The sequence below is a fragment of the Vicugna pacos genome, chromosome 18 (assembly GCF_048564905.1).
Source record: "Vicugna pacos chromosome 18, VicPac4, whole genome shotgun sequence".
NCBI lineage: Eukaryota > Metazoa > Chordata > Mammalia > Artiodactyla > Camelidae > Vicugna > Vicugna pacos.
Genome location: NC_133004.1, coordinates 11,484,979 through 11,509,629, shown reverse-complemented (window position 1 = coordinate 11,509,629; position 24,651 = coordinate 11,484,979). Strand labels below are relative to the sequence as shown.

At 38.8% G+C, this 24,651-nt stretch overlaps 1 protein-coding gene across 6 annotated transcripts in view; it reads left to right on the top strand.

The window, feature by feature from the left end:
* The window catches only part of MRTFB (myocardin related transcription factor B), a 252,576-nt gene that overhangs the window by 164,720 nt on the left and 63,205 nt on the right, over positions 1-24,651 (top strand). The window contains exon 1 of one of the 6 annotated variants that reach the window (XM_072942167.1): positions 19,394-19,734. The exons of the other annotated variants lie outside the window; for them this stretch is intronic. Coding sequence (XP_072798268.1) covers positions 19,614-19,734 — 121 coding nt within the window. The 5' untranslated portion in view covers positions 19,394-19,613. Of the gene's footprint in view, positions 1-19,393; positions 19,735-24,651 lie in introns of those variants that run through there. 6 annotated transcript variants of the gene reach the window in all.

Here is a 24,651-nt window from a genome sequence, read left to right as displayed (position 1 = left end):
CAGTACTATTTTCCACAGTTGTTACACCAATTTACATTTCACACTAACAGTGCACAAAGGTTCCCTTTTTCCATGTCCATGCCAACATTTGTTATTTATTGGCTTCTTGATAATAGTCATTCTGACACATGTGAGATGATCTCTCATTGTGGTTTTGATTTGCATTTCCCTAATGATTAGTGGTGTTGAGTATCTTTTCGTGAGTCTGTTGGCCATTATGTGTGTTCTTTTGAAAAATGTCTTTTCAGGTCTTCTGCCCATTTTTTAATTGAGTTGTTTGTTTTAATGTTGAGTTGTATGAATTCTTTGTGTATTTTGAATACTAACCCTTTATCAGGTATGTCATTTGCAGGTATCTTCTCCCATTCAGTAGTCAGCCTTTTCGTTTTGTTGAAAGTTCCCTTTGTTGTGTAAAAGCTTTTTAGTCTGATGTAGTCCCATTGGTTTACCTTTGCTCTTATTACCCTTGCCTGAGAACACATATCTGAAAATATTGCTTGGACCCATTTCAAAGAGTAGACTGCCTATGTTTTCTTCTAGTTTGATGCTTTCAGGTCTTACATTTAAATCTTTCATCCATTTTGAGTTTATTTTTGTATATGAGGTAAGAAAGTCTTTTGCATGTAGCTCTTCAGATTCCCCAACACCGTTTATTGAAGAGGCTGTCTTCCCCATTCTATATTCTTGCTTCCTTGGTTGTGGCTTAATTGACCTTATAAATGTGAGTTCATTTCTGGGCACTCTGTTCTGTTCCATTGATCTATTATGTATTTGTTTTTGTGCGAGTACCATAATGTTTTGATACTTGTAGCTTTGTTGTATAGTTTGAAATCAGGGAATATGATGCCTCTAGTTTTGTCGTTCCTTCTTCAGATTGATTTGGCTATTTGAGGTCTTTTGTGTTTCCATGCAAAATTTAGAATTATTTCTTTTAGTTCTGTGAAAAATGTTGGCATTTTGATAGGAGTTGCATTGAATTGGTAGTTTTCTCTTTTTCTTGATGAGTCTGGCTAAAGGTTTATCAATTTTGTTTATCTTTTCAAAGAACCAACTCTTAGTTTCATTGATTTTTTTTTTGGTCTCTTATTTCATTTATTTCTGCTCTGATACTTATTTCTTCTATTAACTTTGGATTTTGTTCTTTTTCTAGTTCCTTTAGGTATAAGATTAGGATTTTTGTTTGAGATTTTTCTTTTTTTTCTGAGGTAGGCTTGTGTCACTATAAACTTCTCTCTTAGAACTGCATTTACTGCATCTCACAGACTTTGGATTTTTGGGTTTTCATTTTCATTTGTCCCCAGGTATTTTTTTTTCCTTCTGATTTCTCTAGTGACCCATTAGTTGTTTAGTAGCATATTGTTTAGCCTCCACATGTGTGTGTTTTTTGCAGTTTCTTTCTGGTATTTGATTTCTACTCTCATAGCATTATGGTCAGAAAAAATGCTTGATATGATTTCAGTTTTCTTAAATTTACCAAGACTTGTTATGTGGCCTGGCATGTGATCTGTCCTGGGGAATGTTCCATGGGCACAAGAAAAGAATGTGTATTCTGCTGCTTTTGGATGGGATGTTCTATATCTGTTTCTGTTAAGTCCATTTGGTCAAACGTGTCATTTAGACCAGTGTTTCCTTATTGGTATTCTGTCTGTATGATCTGTTCATTGATGTAAGTAAGGTGTTTAAGTCCCCTACTAGTATTGTATTACTGTCAGTTTCTCTCTATGTCTGTTAATTATTTGCCTTATGTATTTAGGTACTCCTATTTTGGGTGCATGTATTTTACACTTGTTATATATTCTTCTTGGATTGATCCCTTGATCATTATGTAATATCCTTTTTTGCCTTTTGTTACAGTCTTTGTTTTAAAGTCTGTTTTGACCAATATAAGTCTGCTACCCTGGCTTTCTTTTCATTTCCATTGCATGCAATACCTTTTTCAAACCCCCCCCCTTCAGTCTGTAGTGTCCTTAGATCTGAAGTGAATCTCTTGTAAGCCAGTGTATATGAGTCTTGTTTTCATATCCATTCAGCCATTCTCTGTCTTTTCATTGGAGTATTTAGCCCATTTACATTTAAGTTATTACTGATACCTGTACTTAGTGCCATTTTGTTAGTCATTTTGGAGTCTGTTTTCTTTTTTGTAGTTCTTTTTTGTTCCTTTCTTTTGTTCTCTTTCCTTGTCATTTGATGACTATCTTTAGTATTAATGTTCTGATTCCTTTCTCTTCTGTGTGTATATCTATTATAAATTTTTAGCTTGTGGTTACCATGAGATTTATGTATAGCATAAAGATGTGTGTGTATATGTGCTTATTTTAAGTTGCTGATATTTTAAGTTCAAACTCATTTTAACAGCCCTTCATTTTTATTTTCCCACTACCCACGTCTACTCTTTTTGGCATAGTATTTTAAATCTTTTTGTTTTGTATATCTCTTTAACTACTTACTGTAGATATAGATAATTTCACTACTTTTGTCTTTTAACCTTCTAGCTAGCTTTACAAAGTGGTTAATCTATCTTTTCTGTATATTTACCTTTACCAATGAGATTTTTCCTTTTGTAATTTTTGTTTTTCTAGTTGTGGCCATTTCAGATTAGAGAGATCCCTTCCAACGTTTCTTGCAAAGCCAGTTTCATGGTGCCGAACTCTTAGCTTTTGCCTGTCTGTAAAACTCTTGATCTCTTCTTCAAATCTGAATGACAGCCAAGTTGGGTGGAGTATTTTTGTTGTAGGTTTTTCCCTTTCATTACTTTAAATATCATGGCAATCCCTTCTGGCCTGTAGAGTTCCTGCTGAGAAGTCAGCTGTTAGCCTTCTGGGAGTCCTCTGGTATGCAACTAGTGGCTTTTCCCTTGCTGGTATTAATATTCTCTTTTCATCTTTAGTTTTTGCCATCTTAATTATAAAGTGTCTTGTTATGTTCTTCTTTGGGTTAATCCTGTATGGGATTCTCTGTACTTCCTGGACTTGAATGACTGTTTTCTTTCCCAGGTTAGGGAAATTTTCAGCTATTATGGTTTCAAGTTTGCTCTCTTCCCCTATCTCTTTCTCTTATCCTTCTGGTACTCCTAAATTTGAATGTTAGTACATTTGATGTGTCCCAGAGTTCTCTTAAACTTCCTTTTTTTTTTTTTTTTTTCTGTTTTCTGTTTTTCTTGTGCAGTTTCCATTACTCTGTCTTCCAGCTTGCTGATCTCTTCTTCTGTATCATCTAATCTGTTGATTCCTTCTAGTGTATTTTTTATTTCAGTTATTGTGTTCTTCAGCTTTGTTTCGTTCTTTTTAATATTTTCTAACTCTTTGTTAAACTTCTCACTCTGCTTATCCATTCTTCTCCTGAGTTCTTTGAGCATCTTTTTGGACATTACTCTGAATTGTTTATTGGGTAGATTGCTTGTCTCTATCTTGCTCAAGTTCTGGAGTTTTATCTTATTCCTTCATTTTTAGCACATTCCCCTGTCACCTCATTCTGCCTAATTCTCTGCTTTTATTTCTATGTATTTGGTAGGTTGGTTACATTGATTGGTCTTGAATGTGTGACTTTATGTAAGAGACATCCTGTATGGCCCAGCAGCACCCACTTCTGTGGTCACCAGACCTATATGCTCTGGGGATGCCCTGTATGTTATCTGTGTGGGCCCTTCTGTTGTGGCAGGGCCAACTACTGTGGGCACTCTGGTAGGTGTGGCTGGCTCCTGACCTAGTTGCTTGCCAGGCCCTGCCTAGTGTGGAGGCTGCCAACTGCTCGGGAGTAAGGCTGGATCCTGGCATGGATAGATGTACAATCTGGAGAGTCCTGGTGCTGGTAGGCAGGGCTGGATCACAGGGTGGCTGGCTTCAGAACCTGAGCATCCCAAAGGTGGTGTCGCCTGCTAGTGTGTGGGGCCAGATCCCAGGGCAGTTGGCTGAGGGGCTCAAGGTGTCCCGTAGCTGGTGTCATAGACTGGTGGGCAGGGCTGGTCCCCAGATGGGTCCCGGTGCTGATGTCCGCCCACTGATGGGTGAGACTGAGTCCTGGAGCATGTACCAGCCCACTGATAAGCAGAGCCAGATCCAGGGGGTCTCTGGTTGTAGGGTTTCAGGATCTTGTAGCTGGTATTGTTCCACTGGTGGGTGAGGCCAGATAGAGGGTGGCTGGCTGAGGGGGTCCAAGGTGACCCAGAGCTGGTGTCAGCCACTGGTGAGCAGGTCCAGGACCCAGGGGTCTTGGGGTTGGTGTCCACTTGTTGGCAGGTGAGGCCGGATCCAGGGCTGGTGCTGGCCCACTGGTAAGCCATACCAAGTCCCAGGGTGTCTGGCTGTGGGCCCTGGCAGTCCCAGAATTGATGGGCAATGCCAGGTCCCAGCATGAAAAACCTAGGGGGAGTTCTCATAGTGCCGTTTGACAGCCCCATAAACTTGTGGAAGACTAACCTCCCAAATATGTCTGCCACCAGCATATCTATCCTCAGGGTGAGTCCCAGTTTCCATGTGCCTCTCTGGGGGGCTGTCCAGGATCTGCAAGTGTATCTGACCCAAGCTCTTTTCAATTTACTGTTTCTGCCCTGGGTCTGGAGTGTACGAGATTTTGTGTGCATTCCTTAGGAGCAGAGTCTTTGTTTCCTACAGGTCTCTGGCTCTCCCAAAAGGAAGCCCTGCTGGTCTTCAAGGCCAAATGTTCTGGGGACTCTTTTTCCTAATGCAGGACCCCCAGACTGGGGGGGCCAGTGTGGAGTTCAGACCGTTTGCTCCTTGGGGAGAATCTCTGCAATTGTGATTATCCTCCCATTTGTGGGTCTCCCACCAGGGGCTGTGGGTCTTGACTGTACCTCATCTTCATCCCTCCTACTCATCTCGTTATGGTTCCTTCTTTCTATCTTTAGTTGTAGATGATCTTTTCTGTTAGTCTTCAGGTTGTTCTCATTGATAGTTGCTCTATAAATAGTGTAATTTTGATGTGCCTGTGGGAGAAGGTAAGCTCAGGGTCTTCCTGTGCCATCTGGACCCTGGACTCTAAATCTGCTGCTCTTTAAATAGGTGCACTTTATGGTCTGTGAACTATATCTCAGTAAAAAATTAATGATATTAAATATTTGCTAACTGAAGTTGGGTATTTATTTACATTCTTTTTTGTCTTCAGTCCAAAGGTTTATAGTCCAAATATATTCAAAAGTTGCTAAGGTTGATTCTGTCCCCTCTTCAGTGTGTATTCATGTTATTTATTTGAAATACAGTTGAGTTCACTTACTGTGTTTGTATTCAAATTTTGGGCATTTCCCCGGCCTTGTAGATTTCATTAATTTATTTTTGAGTATGTGATTTACTAACAAGGTTCTAAAAGTCAAAACTATATCAAAAATGATGTCCTCAGAAAAGTATTGCTCCCTGCTTCTCCCCCTCCATCCTGTTCCCATCCGCTAATCATTTTTACCGTTTCTGCATCCACTGAAGATAGTCAGTCTCATTAGTTTCCAGTTTACCCTTCCTTTCATTTTTTTCCCCTGAAACAACTATATTTTCTTGTTCCCCTTTCTTTCCTACACAAGAGGTAATATTAATACTGTTTTTTAGGGTTTTTTTTTTTCTCAGTTAACGTATTCTGAAGACCTTCTCATATCAGTACATGGAGAGCTTCCTTAGTCCTTTTTACAGCTGTGTAGTGTTCCGTGGTGTGGATGTACCATAGTTTAATCAACCAGTCTCCTGTGTGTAGACATTTAAGTTGTTTATAGTATTTTGCAGTAACAAACAGTGCTATAGTAAATAATTTTTGGCATATACCATTTTATAGTGTTGGAGGTGTATCCTTCAGGTAAATTCCTAGATGTGGAATTGCTGGGTCAAAACCCTAACCCTATGAAGTGCATTTGTCATTTTGTTAGATATTGCCACATTCCTCTTTCAAAGGGCTGTACCAGTTTGCATTTCAATCAGCAATATGTGAGAATGTTTATTTCTCCCATAGCCGCATCAACAGAATGTGTTGTCATACTTTTTTGCCATCTGGTATTTTGATGTAGTTTTAATTGCATTTCTCTAATTTTGAGTAAGGTTGAACATCTTTTCATATGTGTAAGGGCCATTTTGGAAACTTGTTTTTTTGGAGGAGTGTGAATTTTCTGTTAATTTCTCTTTTAGGATTTTAAACTTCTTAATTTTTAAAGAGTTATATATGTATTTAGGGAGATTAAACCTTCCTGTTCAGTGTTTTTGTTTTGTTTTTAATGTGGCCAAAATCTGTCTTTTCCTTTTATTGCATTGGTATATGGGGTCATAGTTGGAAAACTTTTTACCTATGTGCAGATTATAGAAGGATCTCATCAGTATTTACTTACTCATATATGGTTTTTTAATTTGTTTTTCATTGCTGATCTACTTGGAGTTTATTTTTATCTGATAATGCTATTTCTACCTCTTCTATGTGACACTTTTTTTGTCTGTTTTTCTGGTTTGCCTTGGATATGTTTATTTTTTTCCATGTGAATTTAAATATCAACTTTTCTAGCTCCATTAAAAACCTGTTGATATTTTTATCGCAATTACATTAAATTTGTAAATTAGAGAAAACCAGCATTTTTTATGATGTGGTATTATCCTAACCAAGAACAAGGACTGTGTTCCAGCTGCTTTTGTGTTTTTCAGGAGTTTTGCGCATTTTTTGTTAACTATTGAGTTTCTGTCTTTTTGCTATTTTAGTGGGATTTTCTATGCTATTATGTTCTCTGACTGCTTGTTTATGTATCTGAAGGCTGTTGATTTCTGTATGTGTTTGAATTTGATATCATGAATTGATATCATCGCATGGGTCAGTAGGGCTCTGTTCTTTGTTTTTAAAATCTTTTTTCTCTGAGACACATAGTTTATTTTCATTCTCTCATTTTGATTGATACAGTTTATGGGTTTGAATTTTTCTCTGGTCACTACCTTAAATATATGTCATAGATACTCTCATCTATTTTTCCTCTTTTCTATGAGTTAATAAAAGATGTTATTAATTTCCAGGTAGACAAGCCTTTTTAGATTTTTTTTTACCTTATTAATAGTTTCTAGTGTTATTACATTGACATCAGAGTGTGTATATTTTTTATTTTATGGAATTCATTGATGTTTTCTTTGTGACCTAATATGTGATTGTTTTTTGAATATTCCATGTTCTCTATCATCAGGGTGTGAAGTTCACTATATACCAGTAAGATCTCCTTATTGATTATGCTGTTTGGGCCTGGTATACCCTTGCTAATTTTTTGTCTACTTCGTCTGTCTTGTACTGAGAGTGGCAGATTAAAGTCTCCTGTTATTTGCGTGTTTCTGTCTGTGTCATGTTGTATCTCCTGCCTTCTTGTTTTATAACAGTGCTTATTTTGTTTTGCACATACAGCTGTTATGCCCTCATTAATGATCATGGCTTTTAGCATTAAAAGATGTCCTCCTTCGTCACATAAATACTTTCTACATGAATTTTTTGCTTTCTGTGTTTAGGATTACTGCCCCTTCGCCATCCTCATTTATAGCACGTGTCTATCCACCAAAATCATACAGACCCATCAGTGACAGCGCACCAAGTCACACCACCACCACGTTTGTCAGAAATCGTATTACACTTGAGACTTCTTTTATTTTATTTTAATGGTTTGTTTGTTTCTTGCTTCTGTTTTAAGATTCTCTAGAGCAATTCTGCTCAGTTTATTTCAGAGTTCAGATACCGAGGTAAATAACCTTCTGTTGTACTAGAATTTTGTAAATAGTAGAAACTGTTTCAAAATTATCATTACGCAGAGGAATTTGTCCATTTCCACAAATGCCAGTATCTTTTTAAAAAAATGTATTGAAATAAAATAAATTGTACATATTTAAAATGTTCAACTTGAAGAATTTTAATATGACCATAGTCAAGATAACATTTTCATCACTCTTGAAAATTTCCTCATGCACCTTTGTAATCATTCATCTTTTTACCAGTCTCCAAGCAACCACCAATCTGCTTTCTGTCACTATAGATTAGTTTGCTTTTTCTATAATTTTTTATAAATGGAGTCATATACACATGTGCTCTTTTTTTTGGTCTGGGTTCTTTCATTCAGCATAATTATTTTGAGGTTTATCTGTATTGCTTTATTTTTTTTATTGCTGATTAGTAGTCCATTATATCGATACACCAAATTTATTTATTCATTTGCCCATGTATGAATGATAATTTACAGTTTCTGGCTATTACAAGTAAAGCTGCCAATAAAGTTCTACTGAAGAAACTAGTTTCTTCAAAAGCTAAGCATATACCTACTGTATGACCAAGGCTTTATTCAAAAGAAAGGAGTATAAATGTCTACGCAAACATTTAAACAAAAGTCTTCATGACAGAATTATTCATAGTAGCTCAAAACTGAAAACTATCCAAATGTCCAGTGACAGGTGATTGGATAAACAAAATGTGGTATATCCATACAATGGATGACTGCTCAGTAATGGAAAGGAACCAACTATTGATACATGCAACTACATAATGTATAATTTCATTTACTTACAATTCTGGAAAAGTCAAACTATACTATAGTGATAAAAAGAGATCAGTGATTACCTGAGGCTTGGTGTGGCAGAGGATGTACTGCAAAGGGGAGAGAAAAACTTTGGGGAATGATTACAATGTTCTGTATCTCAGATGTGACCATGGCTTCACAATTGTATACCTGCATCAAAACTCACCGAATTATACAGGTTAAATGGGAATATCTTTCTGTCTTCATACCTCAGTAATCTTGATTTTTAAAATGGGTTGGATACAACCAATAAAAATATAACAGGTAGTTTTAGTTGTTAGTTTACTGTAAGGAAAATGCTTATCATTTAGCCTGGGCTACTGAATGTGAGAATTTACTTAAAGAGAAACTTGACCATATGAACGTGGGTTAAACACTGGGATAGATCTCATAGGAAATAATAAGATGAATGGAAAGTGTTTCCTGCTTTTGAATATTGTAAAATTTACCACGATGGAGCAGGGATACCGGGAATATGAAGACTATCTAGACAAACTGAGGGACAGCATCTCTGAGCAGGAGAAGCATCTCCTTCCCCAGAGGAGCGTCCTCTGAGTCTTCCAACCAGAACTGTTACATGAAGACACTTGCTGTTCATGAATACACTTGATTGTCAAGTATTAAGACCTATGCAGTATTTTTTACTTTTCTAATTAAAAAAAAAAGTTTGCTTAAAAAAAAGTCTTATTTCAACCAAGATTCTGTAAGAATATTAATCCCTACAAATGTGAGTGACTGTTTTCTCAATTATCCCAAAGGTGACAGTGCTAATACCATTTTAGACACATAGGAAAGAAGTTAATTCATTCAATATAAGGGACGCCTTTGGGCATTAGGGCTTAATTCTCTCACAGAACATGCATGGAGAAAAGCTTGTGGACTGCGGCCATTCGCCTGGATTATGAATCTCCCTTCTACTCCTTAAAAGCTATGTAGTTGGACAAGTTATTTAACCTCTTGATGCCCCGATATAAAAAGGAGATAGTCGAAGATAATTATTGAGGAGAGTGGACTGAGTGGGCGTATGTGAAGCACTTAGCACCACGCATAACCGGGGTTAATAACGCTACTCAGGAAAGTGGGAGACAAGGTGCTGACGGCTTTGAATGCCAGGCTAAGAAACATGGGCAGAGTTAGGTAGGCAGGGAGAGGCCTGGATGAGTTTGGGTCAGTCGAGTGACATTATTTTATTTATCCAGGCAGCATTAATTGAGCCGTCACAGGGACCCTGGCATTGGGATTGCAAAGATGAGCAAGAGAGCATGGGTTGGTTTCTAAGTGCACTATATGGAGCTGGACCTGACTGAGGTCTAGGCCAGACCATTACTTGCCTTTCTTAAAAAAATCTTTGTTTTCCCATTAAAGTCAAACAAAGCCTGTCTTATAAAATTAGAGATGATTTAGTCCTTAGCAGAGAATATAATCTTAAAATCAAGGGTATTTTAACTGCAAAAGAAAAGCTCATTTAGAAACTGCCATTTAGAAAGCAAAAAGTGCGTGAATCCGAGGCCGGGTGTGTGCACGTGTTTCTGTGTGCATTGGTGGGTGTTCAGGGTTAACAGTTGATGCCAGTGCAGTCTCAGTGGGCTCAAAGGATCCCAGCAGAGAAGTTTAATTCATTGATCACAGTTTTGTGAGCAGGTAGGAGGGAGCTACAGTCCTAAACAAAGTGTCTAGATTCCCCTTGGCACCAAAAAAGATTACTTCTTCCTCAAGGACAGGAGAGAAGGTGAGAGTAGGAAGGTGAGTGGAGCTTATGTATGAAGACCTCAGTGCTACGAAAGCTAGTAGGCCAGGCTACTGGCTGAAAAAGGCATAAGGGAGGTTGTGTAGTGTAGTCTTGAGGAAAATAGAAATGCTTTGGAACAGTGGCAAGTAATTTAAAGTGGAGTCAATAAGAGATAAAGGAAACATTTTGGAGCATGTGTGAGGGCGTGACGTGATTTTATATTGAATTTGGATAGTCATCTTGCATCTTTAATGTCTCAATCGAGGCTTGGTGTTATCTCCACCTTTGTCGTGGCTCCCAAGGTGGCGAAATAGGATACCCAGTCAGATGAGGTAAACAAGGGCAGACGCTAAGTCTCACCTCAGGATAAAGCTGTGGAAGCCAAGCCACAGAGTAACTGGGTCCCCCTCCCTAACTGAGGGAGAAGTGGTTCAAACTTACGAAGTGTACGGACCCTTTAAAAACAGTTAGTAGGTGACTTAATTTTTATTAGTATAATGTTGTAGAATTGTGTACAAACGTAAAGGAAGCATAAACTCCTTATGCTTAGTAGGACTTACGCAACTACAAGATAGAAACACTTCTGTATATTTACAAAAATCTACAAAGGTTAATGAAATTCAAATTAGTATAAATTTTCTGTGACATGCATTTTTGCATAAATGTGGCTGCTGCTGGACACCTGACAGTAGTGCTCAGAGCCTGTACCGCCACCACCTGCCACGGCGACTCGTTTCTTCCATCCCTCTTCTCTGATCAAACTGTGGCAGGCCATGTGGACCATTCTGTGTTCTCTAGGCTTGAATATGTCATTATGTCATCATCACAATGTCCGGCTCTCTTTACTTTTCATTATTATATGGCAACAGTTGATTTTTTTTCAAGGTTGACAAAATGAAAACATGGCATTTTTACATTTTTCATAAAGAACTCATCCAAGAATACATCCTTCCTCAAACTATGTCCTAGGGTTTGTTCTCCCCTAGGTTCTCAGAGCCCATGGCTGACCACCTAGCTGTGATCAGTCACCTGGGGCAGCTTTTCTATTTCATTATTCCTGTTAAGTGAAAAAGTATCAGCAGTGTTCTCTGCAAGTGTAAAAATTTCAAATATAATCTAATAAGTGAAATCTTAAGTAGTAGAAAGACACCAGAAAGTATTAAGTGCCAAACTGAAAAAATGATGAACTTTATCTGCACCCTGCTGCTGTCTTAGAAGATGGGGTTGGAAAATAGAATGGGCTTGTGATGTTGTGGTTAGTGTGATGGTCTGCATTTGTGTATGTTCGTGTCCGTCTTGTCTTGCCAGAGAAACCTCACACTTAGCAGACATGCGGACATGGGGGGTAACAGACAGAGGAGATCATTCAGCTCAGAAATGAGCCCCGACAGACTCCAGCATTTGGGGAGTGGCTGTTGTGCTGTTGTGCCTGTCCTAGGAATTTTATATGCACTTTCCCCTGATTTTTACAGTCACAGAAAACAGCTGCTGCTGCTGCTGCTGTTGTTAATGCATTTCCATAGAGAAGGCAGCCACGGCACAAAGAGGCTGCCGCTTTTCCAAGATCTCGTAGGTCTTACAACCGAATTGTTTAACTCTGAAGTCATGTTCCTTCCACAAAACTGTCCTGACTCTAACCTTCACACATCCATCTATGATGTTATTATTCCCCTGAAATTAAATTATCAACTTTTCTTAATACATGACTCTGAAAATCACATGTAAATTTAGTAAAAAGGCTTTTACTTTTGGTGAAAAGAATGTTGGAGAGAGAAAACCAGGATTAAGGATATGTGTTCACCAGCAGAGTGACTTGAAAACACATCGTTTCAAGTCAGAACTGCAGTTTCTTTTCTTCTGGTTTTTTTTTTTTTTTAATAAAACAAATATCAATACATGTTCCTCTCAGAGCTGCTGAGGATCAGAAAGATCCTCAAGATCCCCAAAAGATACGCTTAACTTACTTGTGATCTAAAAACCATTATCACAGACGGTAAACATTTGTTGTTTTCTCATTGAGGGTTTCCTACATGCAATTCATTCTTATTATCTTACTTTTTTTCCTCAACAAAATAGGAAACATTGGCTTTCCTTCTTGTAGAGTAAGCATTCTCAACAGGATTGAAAATTGGTTCTTGGGGGATGGGCAAAACTTTTTTTAATGTATAAAGTATAGATATAGTACATAAACAGATATATAGTAAATCTGTGGTATTAAAACTCATGGAAAGTGATTATGAAAATTATGTTAAAACAAGTATAAAAATTCATGGAGAGTGATTAGAAAAAATTATATTGAAACACGTAAAAAAAAGATTGAGAAACACTATCGTACAGTTTCCTTGAGTGCTGACCTCAGCATCACGCTGGTTGGAACATCATGACGTGCCTTCCAGTCTTTGCCAGGGCTCGATCCTCTTCACTGGTCACTCCTCTCTTCTGTCTATGCTAAACCTTCAAGGCTGTGGTCATTTCATTCTCCCTTATATTCTATAACTCGGAATTCGAGGAAGGCTGCTTGGAAAATGTGTAACTTAAGGAAGGTTCTTTGTTGTAAATCTTCCAGCAAACTGTCAGTGTTTATATGTTTATAAGTAACTACCAGGCTTAGAAATAGAGAAGGTATTTGAATGACGCTCTTAAAGCTGACCGGGTGTACTCTGTCCTCTTGATTATCCTAATAAAGATTTGGGCAGGAGGAGACAGAGCGCACCAGTGACTTAGGTGCAGTCAGAACACTGTGATTGAGTGGTGCCACCGTCACGTGAGGACCTGCCTGGGAGTGAGCTGCGAAATGTGTCCTCTGCCTCACCTGCCGTTTGCCCGGTCCCACGGGAAGGTCTCTTCCCTCCCTGTCAGCAGACGTTAATCAGCCGAGTGTTAGTGGTGCAATTCCGACCCGGAGAAACCTTGCCAGGGCTGCTCTTCACATCTTCAGAGGGGATACAGCAAACACAAGAGGGAAGTGCCATCCATGTCAGTTGTGGCTGTGTTCTAGGATGAAAGAGTACATTGAGCACAGATTATGAACCAGATCATTAGACTGTTTTGTCCTGATGGCGTGTTAAATTATGCTGAAGTACTTAATTGCTCAAATCATTGATATTCTTTCAAAATCTTATTATCTTAGAAATGTCACAAATGTGTATCCCTCCCTATGAAACAGCCATTTCCCCAATCTCTTTATATCTGCAGTACTGTTCAACTTCCATGTATTTAAATAGTGGTAAAAAATGAAGGACTTTTAAGATACGCTATCTGATTTCATAGATAGCACTCTGTAATTGTCCTTGTTTACAAGAAAATTTTTAAATTATCAGGGTTATCAAATTGGGCTTAATTTAAATTACAAAATTGTTGGGATTTGCCATAACCACTTAGTAATTATCTAAAGATCTAATATTTCATAGCGGTGTTTATGATATTAAAAAGGAGAAAACTGAGGATCAAATATATATTTTTCTAAAAGTACGGCACACTTAGGGAAAAAGCATAGGTATAATCTGGACTGAAATTTTTCTCCCTAAATACATCCTGTCTAACTGACTACATCTCCATAAATTTTGTGATACTGTGTGAAGGAAACTCCAAAGTGCCCACTTTTGCTTCAGGCAGTGGCCACCTGAGGACCTGTTTCAAAGCACCAGGAGGTAGGAGACAAAAAGAAAAGGGCTTGTTCCTCAGTCTCAGGGTCCAGGATGCTGCAGGAGAAGTACCCGCAGTATTTAGTGATCTCTTTGAATTCTGCTCCTAATTATTTTTTATTCATTACTTTTGAATATTTTTACTTTGGTGGAGCATTGCCCAGCTGGTAACATTCTCAGGTTTTTCTTTATTGAAGCACAGCATCATCACAGTGATCATCTTTTTTTGTCAGCAGTTTTGTAAGCGTATATTCACTCTGCCAAGTTTTTGTGTCGGTCCCTTGAGCCGTGTTTGTTTCTGTTCTGATTCCCTGAAGCCTTTCTTGGATTGTTCCTAGTCTCTAAGCCATACAGTTTTTCTCACGCTGATTAAATATCTATGCTTGGGGTAGTGGGAAAATTGACTTGATTTATGGTACTCTCTTTCATACTAAAACAGCTCTTTTGAGTGTAGACACAGACACTGTGGAAGCAGATTTATCATAGCCAAAGTAAATTTAATCACCTGTCATTCGAAGTTAAATGCCACTCATGACAATAGAGCCAAATGACACTGAAGATGATGTAGCACATTTAGTAAGGAACAAGGGCAGACCTACTGGAAAGCAGTTCACGTGACAACTGTGGACTTCTCTTACCAGGAGAGAATGCGTCTCCTTCCTCCCTCCAGCCCTAATTCAATCCAGAAGACATTATGTGGAACTAAGCGAGGTGGCTGCCCTGTGGGGGTGGGGGCAGCGGTCCAGTGTAAGGCTTCAGAGCCCATTTGGGGCACAGGGACGTCTGCATAGGGTTTAGCTACAGCAGTGACAGTAATGGGGTGAATAGGGTGTCCATGAGTAGGGTGGCAGAGACTGTAGGAGACAAGAGTCTCACTATAGGAGAAGGAGGTTACATATATAGAAAAGACAGAGAATGAACCTGTGGAGTTGGATTGGAACTGGGGGCACTGGGGTGAACTCTTGGTTTTCAATATACATAAATAAATAAAGTTGTACATACTTAACTATAGGTCTCTATTTACAGCTGTCAATAGTGAGAGTCATAAATATGTGTGTACTTACACACAAATGCACATAAACTCACAGACATATTCCCTACCTCCAACCACAGAAAAGGCCTGGGAACAATGACACCCGAGTAGTGTTGAGCATGCCCAGCATTCACACCTCGGTTTATCAACGGAGCAGGAAAAGTGAAAGGTGACCCTAGAACATCTTGTGCTAAAAAGCAAGAGATGGCCCTTGAGTGGAGTCTGTGGATTAGATGGCAGTGATATATCAGAAAGTCAGAAAGCGCTTACAAAGAACAGTAAGAAACTGAAGCCAGCTGGAAGGGACTCCCACTGGCCAAATCTGGAATTATTTGAGCATCAAAATAAATAATGAAAGGAACATGTTATAACCCCATGAATAAAGCAGGAATCCCTGAGTCCATGCTGATATAACTAGATAACATAAACTGAATTTTTTTCTTACAGTAGGATGTGCCACTAGTAAATGTAGAAGGAATGACAGAATTTTAAAAATCACCATTTTGCTATGAGACAAATTGAATTTGTGCACCACCTGATGGGATGCAAAGAACACATCATTGCTTCTGTGGTATTCCTGCCAAAAATACTCCCACCACAAGCTGCATCTAATCATGAAGACACGTCAGACAAACTCAAACAGGTTAATTCTACAAAGTAACTGGCCTGTAATCTTCAAAAGTCAAGGAAAGAAACATCAAGAAAGACTGAGGAATTAAGATGGAAGAAAACTAGAGAGACTTGAAAACTCAGTGCCATACATGATCCTGGTTGGACCTTTTCACTGTAAAGGATATTGTTGGGACAACTGGTGGAACTTGAATGGAGCCTGTGGATTAGATGGCAGAGATGTATCAGTGTTAATTTCCCGATATTGAAGGTCCCGTTGTGGTTATGTAGGAGAATATCCTTGTTTGTAGGAATTACACACCAGAGTACTTAGGATAGAGAAGTGTTGTGTCAGAGCCTGCTCGCAGAGAGTTCAGGAAAAAATGTGCTGTGAATTTGAAATTATTCCAGATTTTTTAAGATAGCAAAATAAATATTCTTTAAGGTAGATTCACCTGTAGAGAAATTATTATTCCCTTTCAAAACTACAAGGACTTTTAATATAAATCTATAGCAGGAAAATATTTTCTTATTGAGATCTTTTACATTTATTGGATACAAAAATAAAAAGCTTACAGGGATCCTTAAAAGAGAACTGTTTTACTTTATACATACTAAACACATATTCACACATGCATACACACACACAAGCCAATAAAGAATTTTTTGTAGTTATATTTTTATTTGTATACTTTTAAAAAAATTATTGAAGTATAATTGATTTACAGTGTTTCAGGTGTACAGCAGAGCAATTCATTTTTATATATATATTCTTTTTTAGATTCTTTTTCATTATAGTTTATTGTAAGATATTGAGTACATTTCCCTGTGCTATGCAGTAGGTAATTGTTGTTTATCTATTTTAGATGTAGTAAGTATCTGTTAATCCCAGATTCTTAATTTATCCCCCCTTTTCCCTTTTGGTAACCATAAGTTTGTTTTCTATGTTGGTGGGTTTATTTCTGTTTTGTAAATAAGTTCATTTGTGTCATTTTTTAAGATTCCATATAGAAATGAATTTATATATTTGTCTTTGACTTACCTCAGTTAGTATGATAATCTAGATCCATCTGTGTTGCTGTAAATGGCATTTTATTCTTTTCTGTGGCTGAGGACTGGTCCATTGTGCATATATACCACATCCTCTTTATCTGTTCATTTGTCGATGGACATTTAGATTGCTTCCATGTCTTGGTTATTGTAAATACTGCTGCTGTGAACATTGGAGTGCAGGTATCTTTTCAAATGGGAGTTTTCATCTTTTCTGGAAATATGCCCGAGAGTGGGATTGCTGGTTCATAATGATAACTGTATGTTTAGTTTTTTAAGGAACCTCCAAACTGTTCTCCATGGTGGCGGCACCTATTTACATTCCCACCAACAATGTAGGAGGGTTAATAAAGAATTTTTAAATGGCTGGTGTAGCTAGGTATCTACTCAGGCTTCTAAACTCGTGGCCGAAAAACGGTCAAAATTTAAAAAGCAACATCTTGAAAAACAGAATGTTGGGGTTTATTGTTTTTATTGTTCTTTTTACAGAGTAATTAAGAATATAGGCCCTGGAGCCAAGGTGCCTGTTCAGAATCCTGGCTGTTGCTTATAAGTGATCTCTGACAAAATATTTGATTTTTCTAGGCCTCAGTTTTCTCATGTGTAAATTACAATAACAGTGTAGAACTCACAGGTCTGACAACAGAATAAATGAGATAATATGTGAAAAGCATTCAGACTGTGGCTTATTTTATGTATTAAATAAAGTTGGCTGCTGTTATTATTTCAGGAAAAGTTAAAATGCTTTCATAAAAGCATTCTAGTATGATGTTTTTGGCTTCCTTCTCCCTCACCAGGAGTAGAACTACTAGTAGGCCATAAAAGTTATTGTCTCTGCTGTTAAATCTGTCCCCAGATTAAACTAAAGCCTGGAAATGAGACATATTTTAGAAGACAGCAGGCATTGCAACGCCATAGAAAAAAGACATGGGCTTTGGAGAACTAAGACTTTGGTTAAATTCCAAACCTGCCACTTACGAGCTTTGTGGCTTTGGTCTTACTCTGTGAAATGTCTATCATATACAAACAATCATAGTGATCACAAAGGGTTATTGGGCGTTAAATGAGACAAACTTTGCAAAACGTCTAATACAGTGACTGGCCCAAAGAATGTCCACAGGGAATTATAGTTATTTTTCTTACTCCTTTAAAGGTGTAGGAATAGTCTATTTAGAAGAATAGAGAGGCCTTAGGATCAGAAATAGTAGCAGAGCCTTTGAGGGCATTTTTGAGAAGTGTGGTAAGCTCATGGCTGTGTGTTCCTGCAGGGGTTTAGACTCTGATGGGCTTAAATTGCCTCAGAAGGAATTTCAGTTGACAAGAAGCATGTCATGTGTTGTGTAATCCCATTCTCGAGAGACGCCAGAGAAAGGGAGAGAACTGTCTTTCTGGAACCGGATGGGTGTAGTGCACAGCAGCTTTGGAACCAGGGGCAAAGAAAAGAATCTTTATCTGGCCCCATCTGTGTTAAATGGTGAAGAGAATATTGATTTTTCTGGTCGTAAAAACATAAGCCTCTCTTTATCCCACAGAAGACCACATCAGATGCGCAGTCTGTGTGTGTATTTTCTTTTAAAGAGAAAATGTGCTTCCTTTAGAGAACATGTAGTTAGTTGTTCACCTGAAATTCATGACTCCTGGTCATTGATCTAGGTCTTCTTTAGAGCTCGAAGTATTATCAGAGGAATTATCAGAGGAGCTCTGATTATTATCTTCCGTGCTAATTCATTCATTCAGTCATGCCACAAGTGTTTATTGAGAGCACTGTAATATTCCAGACACTCTGCTAGATGCTGTTTATCTTTTAAAAAGTGAACAAACCAGATTTCTTGCGGAAGAGGAGTCAGTCTACTGCTTCTTACAACCTCTGATGGGCTTTATGGGAGCTCTTTACAAAGGAGCATACTTTGAACCGTTCAAATCAGATTCTTTTGGCTACAGCTATAAGACTACGTTTGGTGTGTATGAAAACACAGAGTTGCCTCCACATTTGCCTGGAGTTGCCATACCTGGTGATTTCCTCCAGGCAGCACCCCTGTCTCTAGTGGACCGCACGGTGACTTGGGGGAGGGGTGCCCGTTGTTGAGAATTTATGTGAAATTAAACTGGTCACTGGTTGAGTCTGTTACTAACTGGAAGCTCTCCGTGTCTGCTTTTAATAAGTGGGAGGAGATTATTCCTGAGAGCAATCATGGCGATGTTAACTCTCTCGGCCGACTAGCGGCATAAAGGAAAACTGCTGCCCGGGTCTGAACTGGTGAAGGCAGAAAGCTGCAGTTACGGTGCATTTCCCATTACAGAGAGCACTGGCTCTGCCAGGGAGAGCCAGGTGCAGAAAAGCACACCACGAAAGCCCTGGGGTGCTGAAATGCCTCTGTTTTCATCCCGATGTGCTAGTAGCATGTTTATTCAGTGTGGTGCCTCTTCTGAGATAAGACCCTCTTCCTTCGGATGCCCTAGACTGCCGTTTGTTTAGCTGGAGAACTTAATGAGTAATGGATGTGCTTGTCTGGCCGATAGAAAGTATTTCCACAGCCTCCGGCTGTGTTTATAGAGAGCCGGAGAGAGACCACAGGCAGCAGTTTGTCTTCTTAGGTATCAGCGAAGTCTTCTCTTTTAACAACTAGAGGATTTATTTTTAACTGCTTGAGTCAGTGTTTGTCAGATGATTCGGACCATCAAACTGCAGATTGAAGTCCCCAGTGCGGGGGAAGCTGGAATGGCAAGGGAGAGGGGGCTGGCTGGGAAAAGGGGTGGGATTTCAGCATCGTGCCGCCGTGCTGTGGCTCTGCCTCCTGATGTGCGAGAGAGTTTAGGGCTGTCAGCAGCAGGAGTGTATCTGCAGGTCAGGCTGGGAACTGAAGGGTCGCGGCTGCCTTCAGCTGCTTAAAGACATAATTGCCCGGTGAGTGGGGTATTGTGAGGAGGCTCCCAGGACCCAGGGACCAGAGTACTCTGAGCGCTGGCCTCTGCTGTTCGGCAAATTGGGCTTTTCTCCTGCTTGATGCTGCCTGTCTCCAGAAGCCTCTCACCATGATCGATAGCTCCAAGAAGCAGCAACAGGGCTTCCCAGAGATTTTAACTGCGGGTGATTTCGAGCCACTAAAAGAAAAGGAATGCCTTGAAGGGAGCAACCAGAAAAGTCTCAAGGAAGGTCAGTCTATCTGTGGACAGGGCAAAACTGCCCAATTCATATTCCCGTCAACCAGGCTGAGCGTGTGTCTGCTTCCCATGCCGTGTGTCTGCTCTCTCTGTCCACTCACGAGCCCCACACGGTCTAAGTTCTTTGAAATGAAAGCTGAATGCTGTTCTTGGTAGCTCTTTCTGAAGATGCATTAACTGATAGAATTCTAGGGATTTTGCAATCATTGGTACAGTGCGGGGACCTACAAAGCCTGTCCTTATTTCAGTAAAATCTCTCCAGGTTCATTTTGTCTGTTTTCTCATGTTCTCCAGTTTTTTTGTGCCCCCCACCCCCACTCTAGGAGAGGCCATTTCCTTTTCAGTATTATTCAGAACAGTGCTTCTTTAAGATTTACAAACACGTAATTCCAGGAAAATGATTTTTTTTTTTTTTTTTTTTTTGCAATTAACGTGTTTATGGTTTTTATTGTTTAAAGCCAGGAAGGTAGCTAGCTCTTTCTTAATTATATCTTTAAATAATTGGTTTAATTGGTTACAGTGCACATTGCATCATCATTTTGGTTTGTTTTTTAAAGCACATTGAATAGTTTTATGGCTTTTTAACAAAGCAAAGATTAAGGTTAAGAATACTGTCAATTACTGTTAGTGGCCACTGCACCAGCACCTCATTGATTGATTAAGAAAATGCCAAAAGGTCCAGGCATTGCTGTCCTGTGTCCTGGCATACTGAAGTGTGACAAGACCAGTGCACGGTGTGCTTTACCGTACAGCTGGAGATCAGGGGCCATGGGCTAAGAAATTCAGAATCCGCAGAGAATAAGTTTTTCCTAAATTTGAGATGTGAAGGTCACCCCTGTCAACGCTGGTTTAATTTGATATTTGATTTTCTAGTGCTCTTTGGGAGGAAAAACCTCATAATAATGTCTTTTCATTTTATCTGCTTTCAGCTCCTGCCTTCAGCCGCCCCCTCACCTCTCCACTCGCTCTTCCTCATCTTATAGAGACCCAGGCAGTAAATGTAGAGTTTTCTGCTCAAGCAGCAATTGGAGCTGCTTCCAAAAGGATAATCTTTCCTTCCCCCTGAAACATTTAGAGTGTGAGAATGTGATGATAGATTGTTACATATTTAAAAGATAATAAGAAACAATAGTTGGACTTGCTGGAATTAAACTATTTTGGGGCACTGATAGAAAAAAGCATCTAGATGGAAACAAATGACACACAATGAAGTATAAATAGCCAGTTGCCAGGAACCAGACAATGGGGTGTCCTCTGCTTGTGTACAGCAAGTCTTCTTGTAGATTCTCATAAAATCAGTACCAGCAGAATGTTTAGGACACCTTCTAGAGACTCATTGAGGGGAACTTAAAATTTTTAAACCATTAGTTTTTAAAAAGGATTATCTATGCATCATTTAAGTCAAGTTCTAGTGTTAACCTCCTACTAATATCATAAATTTAAAACAATTTTTGTGCTACTTCAAAAACTGGGAAAGAGAAAAATGGAATTGGAGAAATAAAAAGATGTTACCATGGCAGTATGATAAGGAGCATACAGAGCAAAAATTAAAAACATAAAAGCAGGGTAGGGGAATTATCAACAGGAACAGCATAGCTGCCTTGAGGTGATTATATAATGCATCAGTTCTGTCCCTAACAATTGTGATCATGCTTTGAGTTTATTGTGTGCAGTGGTATAATGTCAGAGGAGCAAGAGCCAGGACTCTGAAGTGAGATACACTTGAGAGCAAATCCCATTTTCTAGCTTTGTGACCCTGGACAGGTTCACTGCCCTCAACCTTAATTTCATTTGTCCGTGAAGATAAGTAATACCTACTTTCATAGTGTTTTTGTGAGATGCTTGGTTTAATGTCAGTTTGCCATCCCTCTTACTTTTTTTTAACCCTTTGTTACTTTTCCCTTCTGTGTAAAATTTCATTTTTAAAATCCTGTATATATTGACAAAGTAGAGGAGTATTTATATATATATATATTACTGTCATGTACATTCATCAATGTAAAGAGGTATGTGGGGGGAGAACTTTCATATTTTGAAACACTCCCCAGAAATGATTGAGTGATAAAATTCATCTATCTCACCACAGTTGCACTGGACTAGGCTTTACTTTTACCTCAGCAGACTGTATTTCTCCTTGTTTTCTGTTAGAGATAAGATGAGGGCAAAACAAAACGAAAAAACCCCGGATATCAGAAGGTGATCTGTTACCTCAAAGGTAGTGACACTGAAAGAGGATTAGACCTGAGTTTAATTAAAACAGGAAAAATAGGAGAAATTTTGCAGAAAGCTGCTTTTTTACTTGCAGTTGTACGAACGTAACAAGGTTCCTGTGCAGGATTGAACTCTTGGAATTCAGTGTGTCACAGTCACTGTCTGCAGATGAACACCAGCGGTCGGCTTATCAGACCCGTGGGGTAGAACACTGGGACAAGCCGCTGCTGAGCTTCGTCTGCTCTTAGGTCTCGGGTCATACGTCAGTTTTGTTAATCCATGACAGCTGATTGACATGGCAGCAGTGTTCAAACACCAGAATGCCCTAGAGTCTAACGAGATCCTATGCTGTTTTGTCGAGACAAATTTCTGACTACTAGTAGTGTCTATGTGTATGCCTCATGTTAAGGGAGACTAACTTTAAATATTTATTATCTTTCACATGAACAGTATTTGATTTTCCACCCATTTTTGGCAAAGATGGGTTTTGTTATTTGTTTGAAAGAATAACCTCTGGGATTTTTTTTTGAATGTCTGAGTCACACGTTTTCAGGTAATGAGGGAAGGAAACTTTTGGGCCCGTTTAGTTCTGACCCTGCAGACGCAGCTTGGTGTTCCTGATGGGTGTGCACTGGAAGGGGTGGAAGTCTGCTCGGCTGCGTGAGCTGCTGCTCTAGTTCTCATTACATTGGGAGATTGTATTCCTGTTACTGTTGACAGTGCTAATTAGCTGAAATTATTAGTGGGGGGAAAACAGACTTTGTAAGCAGATAATCATAGGTTTCAAAGTTTATGTGACACCTTAATATGAAAATTTAGTAATACCTAGTGAAAATTTAAGAGAAAAATGTTTCAAGTGTCACCCACCTGTGAATAGTTGTCATCACGTAGCAGAGAATTGTTTGGCTAATGAAGCATATCACCTCACAGTCTTGTTAATGTATATCCAAACTTCTGATAAATGCTAGCCCTTGTGTATAGTTGGAGAATCTATTTTCTGCTTTAGGTGAGAGTAGCAATAAATGTCATGAATTCTGATCACATTCAAAATAGGGCATTTCCTTAGACTAGTTTCTTTTGTCAAAGCAGCAATGGAGAATCTCAACTTTTGGCTTGTCCACGAAAGGGGTTAGAACATTTTCTAATAGTGCTCAACACAGATGAGATTTAAATTTAATTTCTGGTTCTACAGCTAAAGGTTATTACAAGTCACTGACTTGACAACTTAGAAATTAATAATTACAGAACTTCAGGGAAAATCAAATAAATTGTGAGATGATTTAATTCAGATAAGCAATTTAATATGAAACATTACCAAGATAATGAATCATAATACTAGTGCTACCAGCTAGTTTTATCCATATTTATTGAAGACAAAATTTTAACATATGGATTTAAAGAGGAAAAATTGATGTTCAATATACAGAGCTCTCTGATGGTGAAAATGAAATACCAAAGAAAGAAAACTGGGGTGTGTGTTAATAACTTTGACTAACAGCAAACCCTCGAACTCAATGTTTTAACCAATCAAAGGCCATTTCTTGCTCAAAACATAGTCCCGGGTGGATGGGACAGCTGGCCTCCAAGGAGTTACTTGGGGACCTGGGCTCCTTTCATTGTGTGACTAGCTGTGGGTGTTGGGGGAGGAGGTACAGATTTGGGGGACCACATTCCCAATTCTGTCACTGGTTGGTTAGTAACAGTTGAGGTAAAGTTTGTGGTAGATTGTGTAGTAGACAGTGGAGTAGATGAACGTGGTGTACTGGCACATAGCTATAGTAGATCTGTTTATGGAAAAAGTGCACATTTGTCTGAGATACTCTGAGTAATTCAACCTAGGGAAAGTAGATTAAATAAATACCCTTATCAAAGCACCAAAACTCTTTATTTAATATCTTGTAATAACCTGTAATAGAAAATAATCTGAAAAAGAATATGTATAAGTAAAGTTTTGTATATGTATGTATATATATAAGTGAATCGCTTTGCTGTGCACCTGAAATACTGTGAATCAACTATACTTCAATTTAAAAAAGAAAAAAGCACCAAAACTTTTTTAAGTGACAGAAATTATCTCATACATACTCTACCTGTACTGTCTGTTAGCCTTTCAGGGCTGTTTGAATTTAAACTCATTAAAATGAAATAAAAAATTTTTAAATTTACCTCCTCAGTCACATTATCCACATTTCAGCTACTCAGTTGCCACATGTGGTTAGTGGCTACGGTCGAGAATCATGCGGAGTATAAAGCATCTCCATCACTGCTGCAAGTTCTAGTGGACAGCGCTGGTCCACACTCCTCCTCCAGGCCTGTGCTCACAGCGTTCCTCTGGCCCCAGCTTCGCAGGCCCACAGTCTCTTAAAACCCAGCCCCTGTGCCACTTCCTAAAGAAAGTCACCAGATTCTGTTAGCTAAAGTGAATTTCTTCTCTATCATGGATTCCCAGTAACTTGATCTGCATCTTTGTATGGCGTGTCACTGTTTGCCATTGTCATATTATCTGTACTCTCTTCACTGTGAGACCGTATGTCCTGGAGACAGTCATTGGGTAATTTTAATACCTCATCCCCAGTGTCCTGCATCTCATAGATACATTATTATTGTGCAACAAGTATTTAAAGAACATTATACCCCCTCTTGGCCTTCTTAAACAATATAGTTTGAACTGTCACCTTCAGATAGAATTTATGATTCA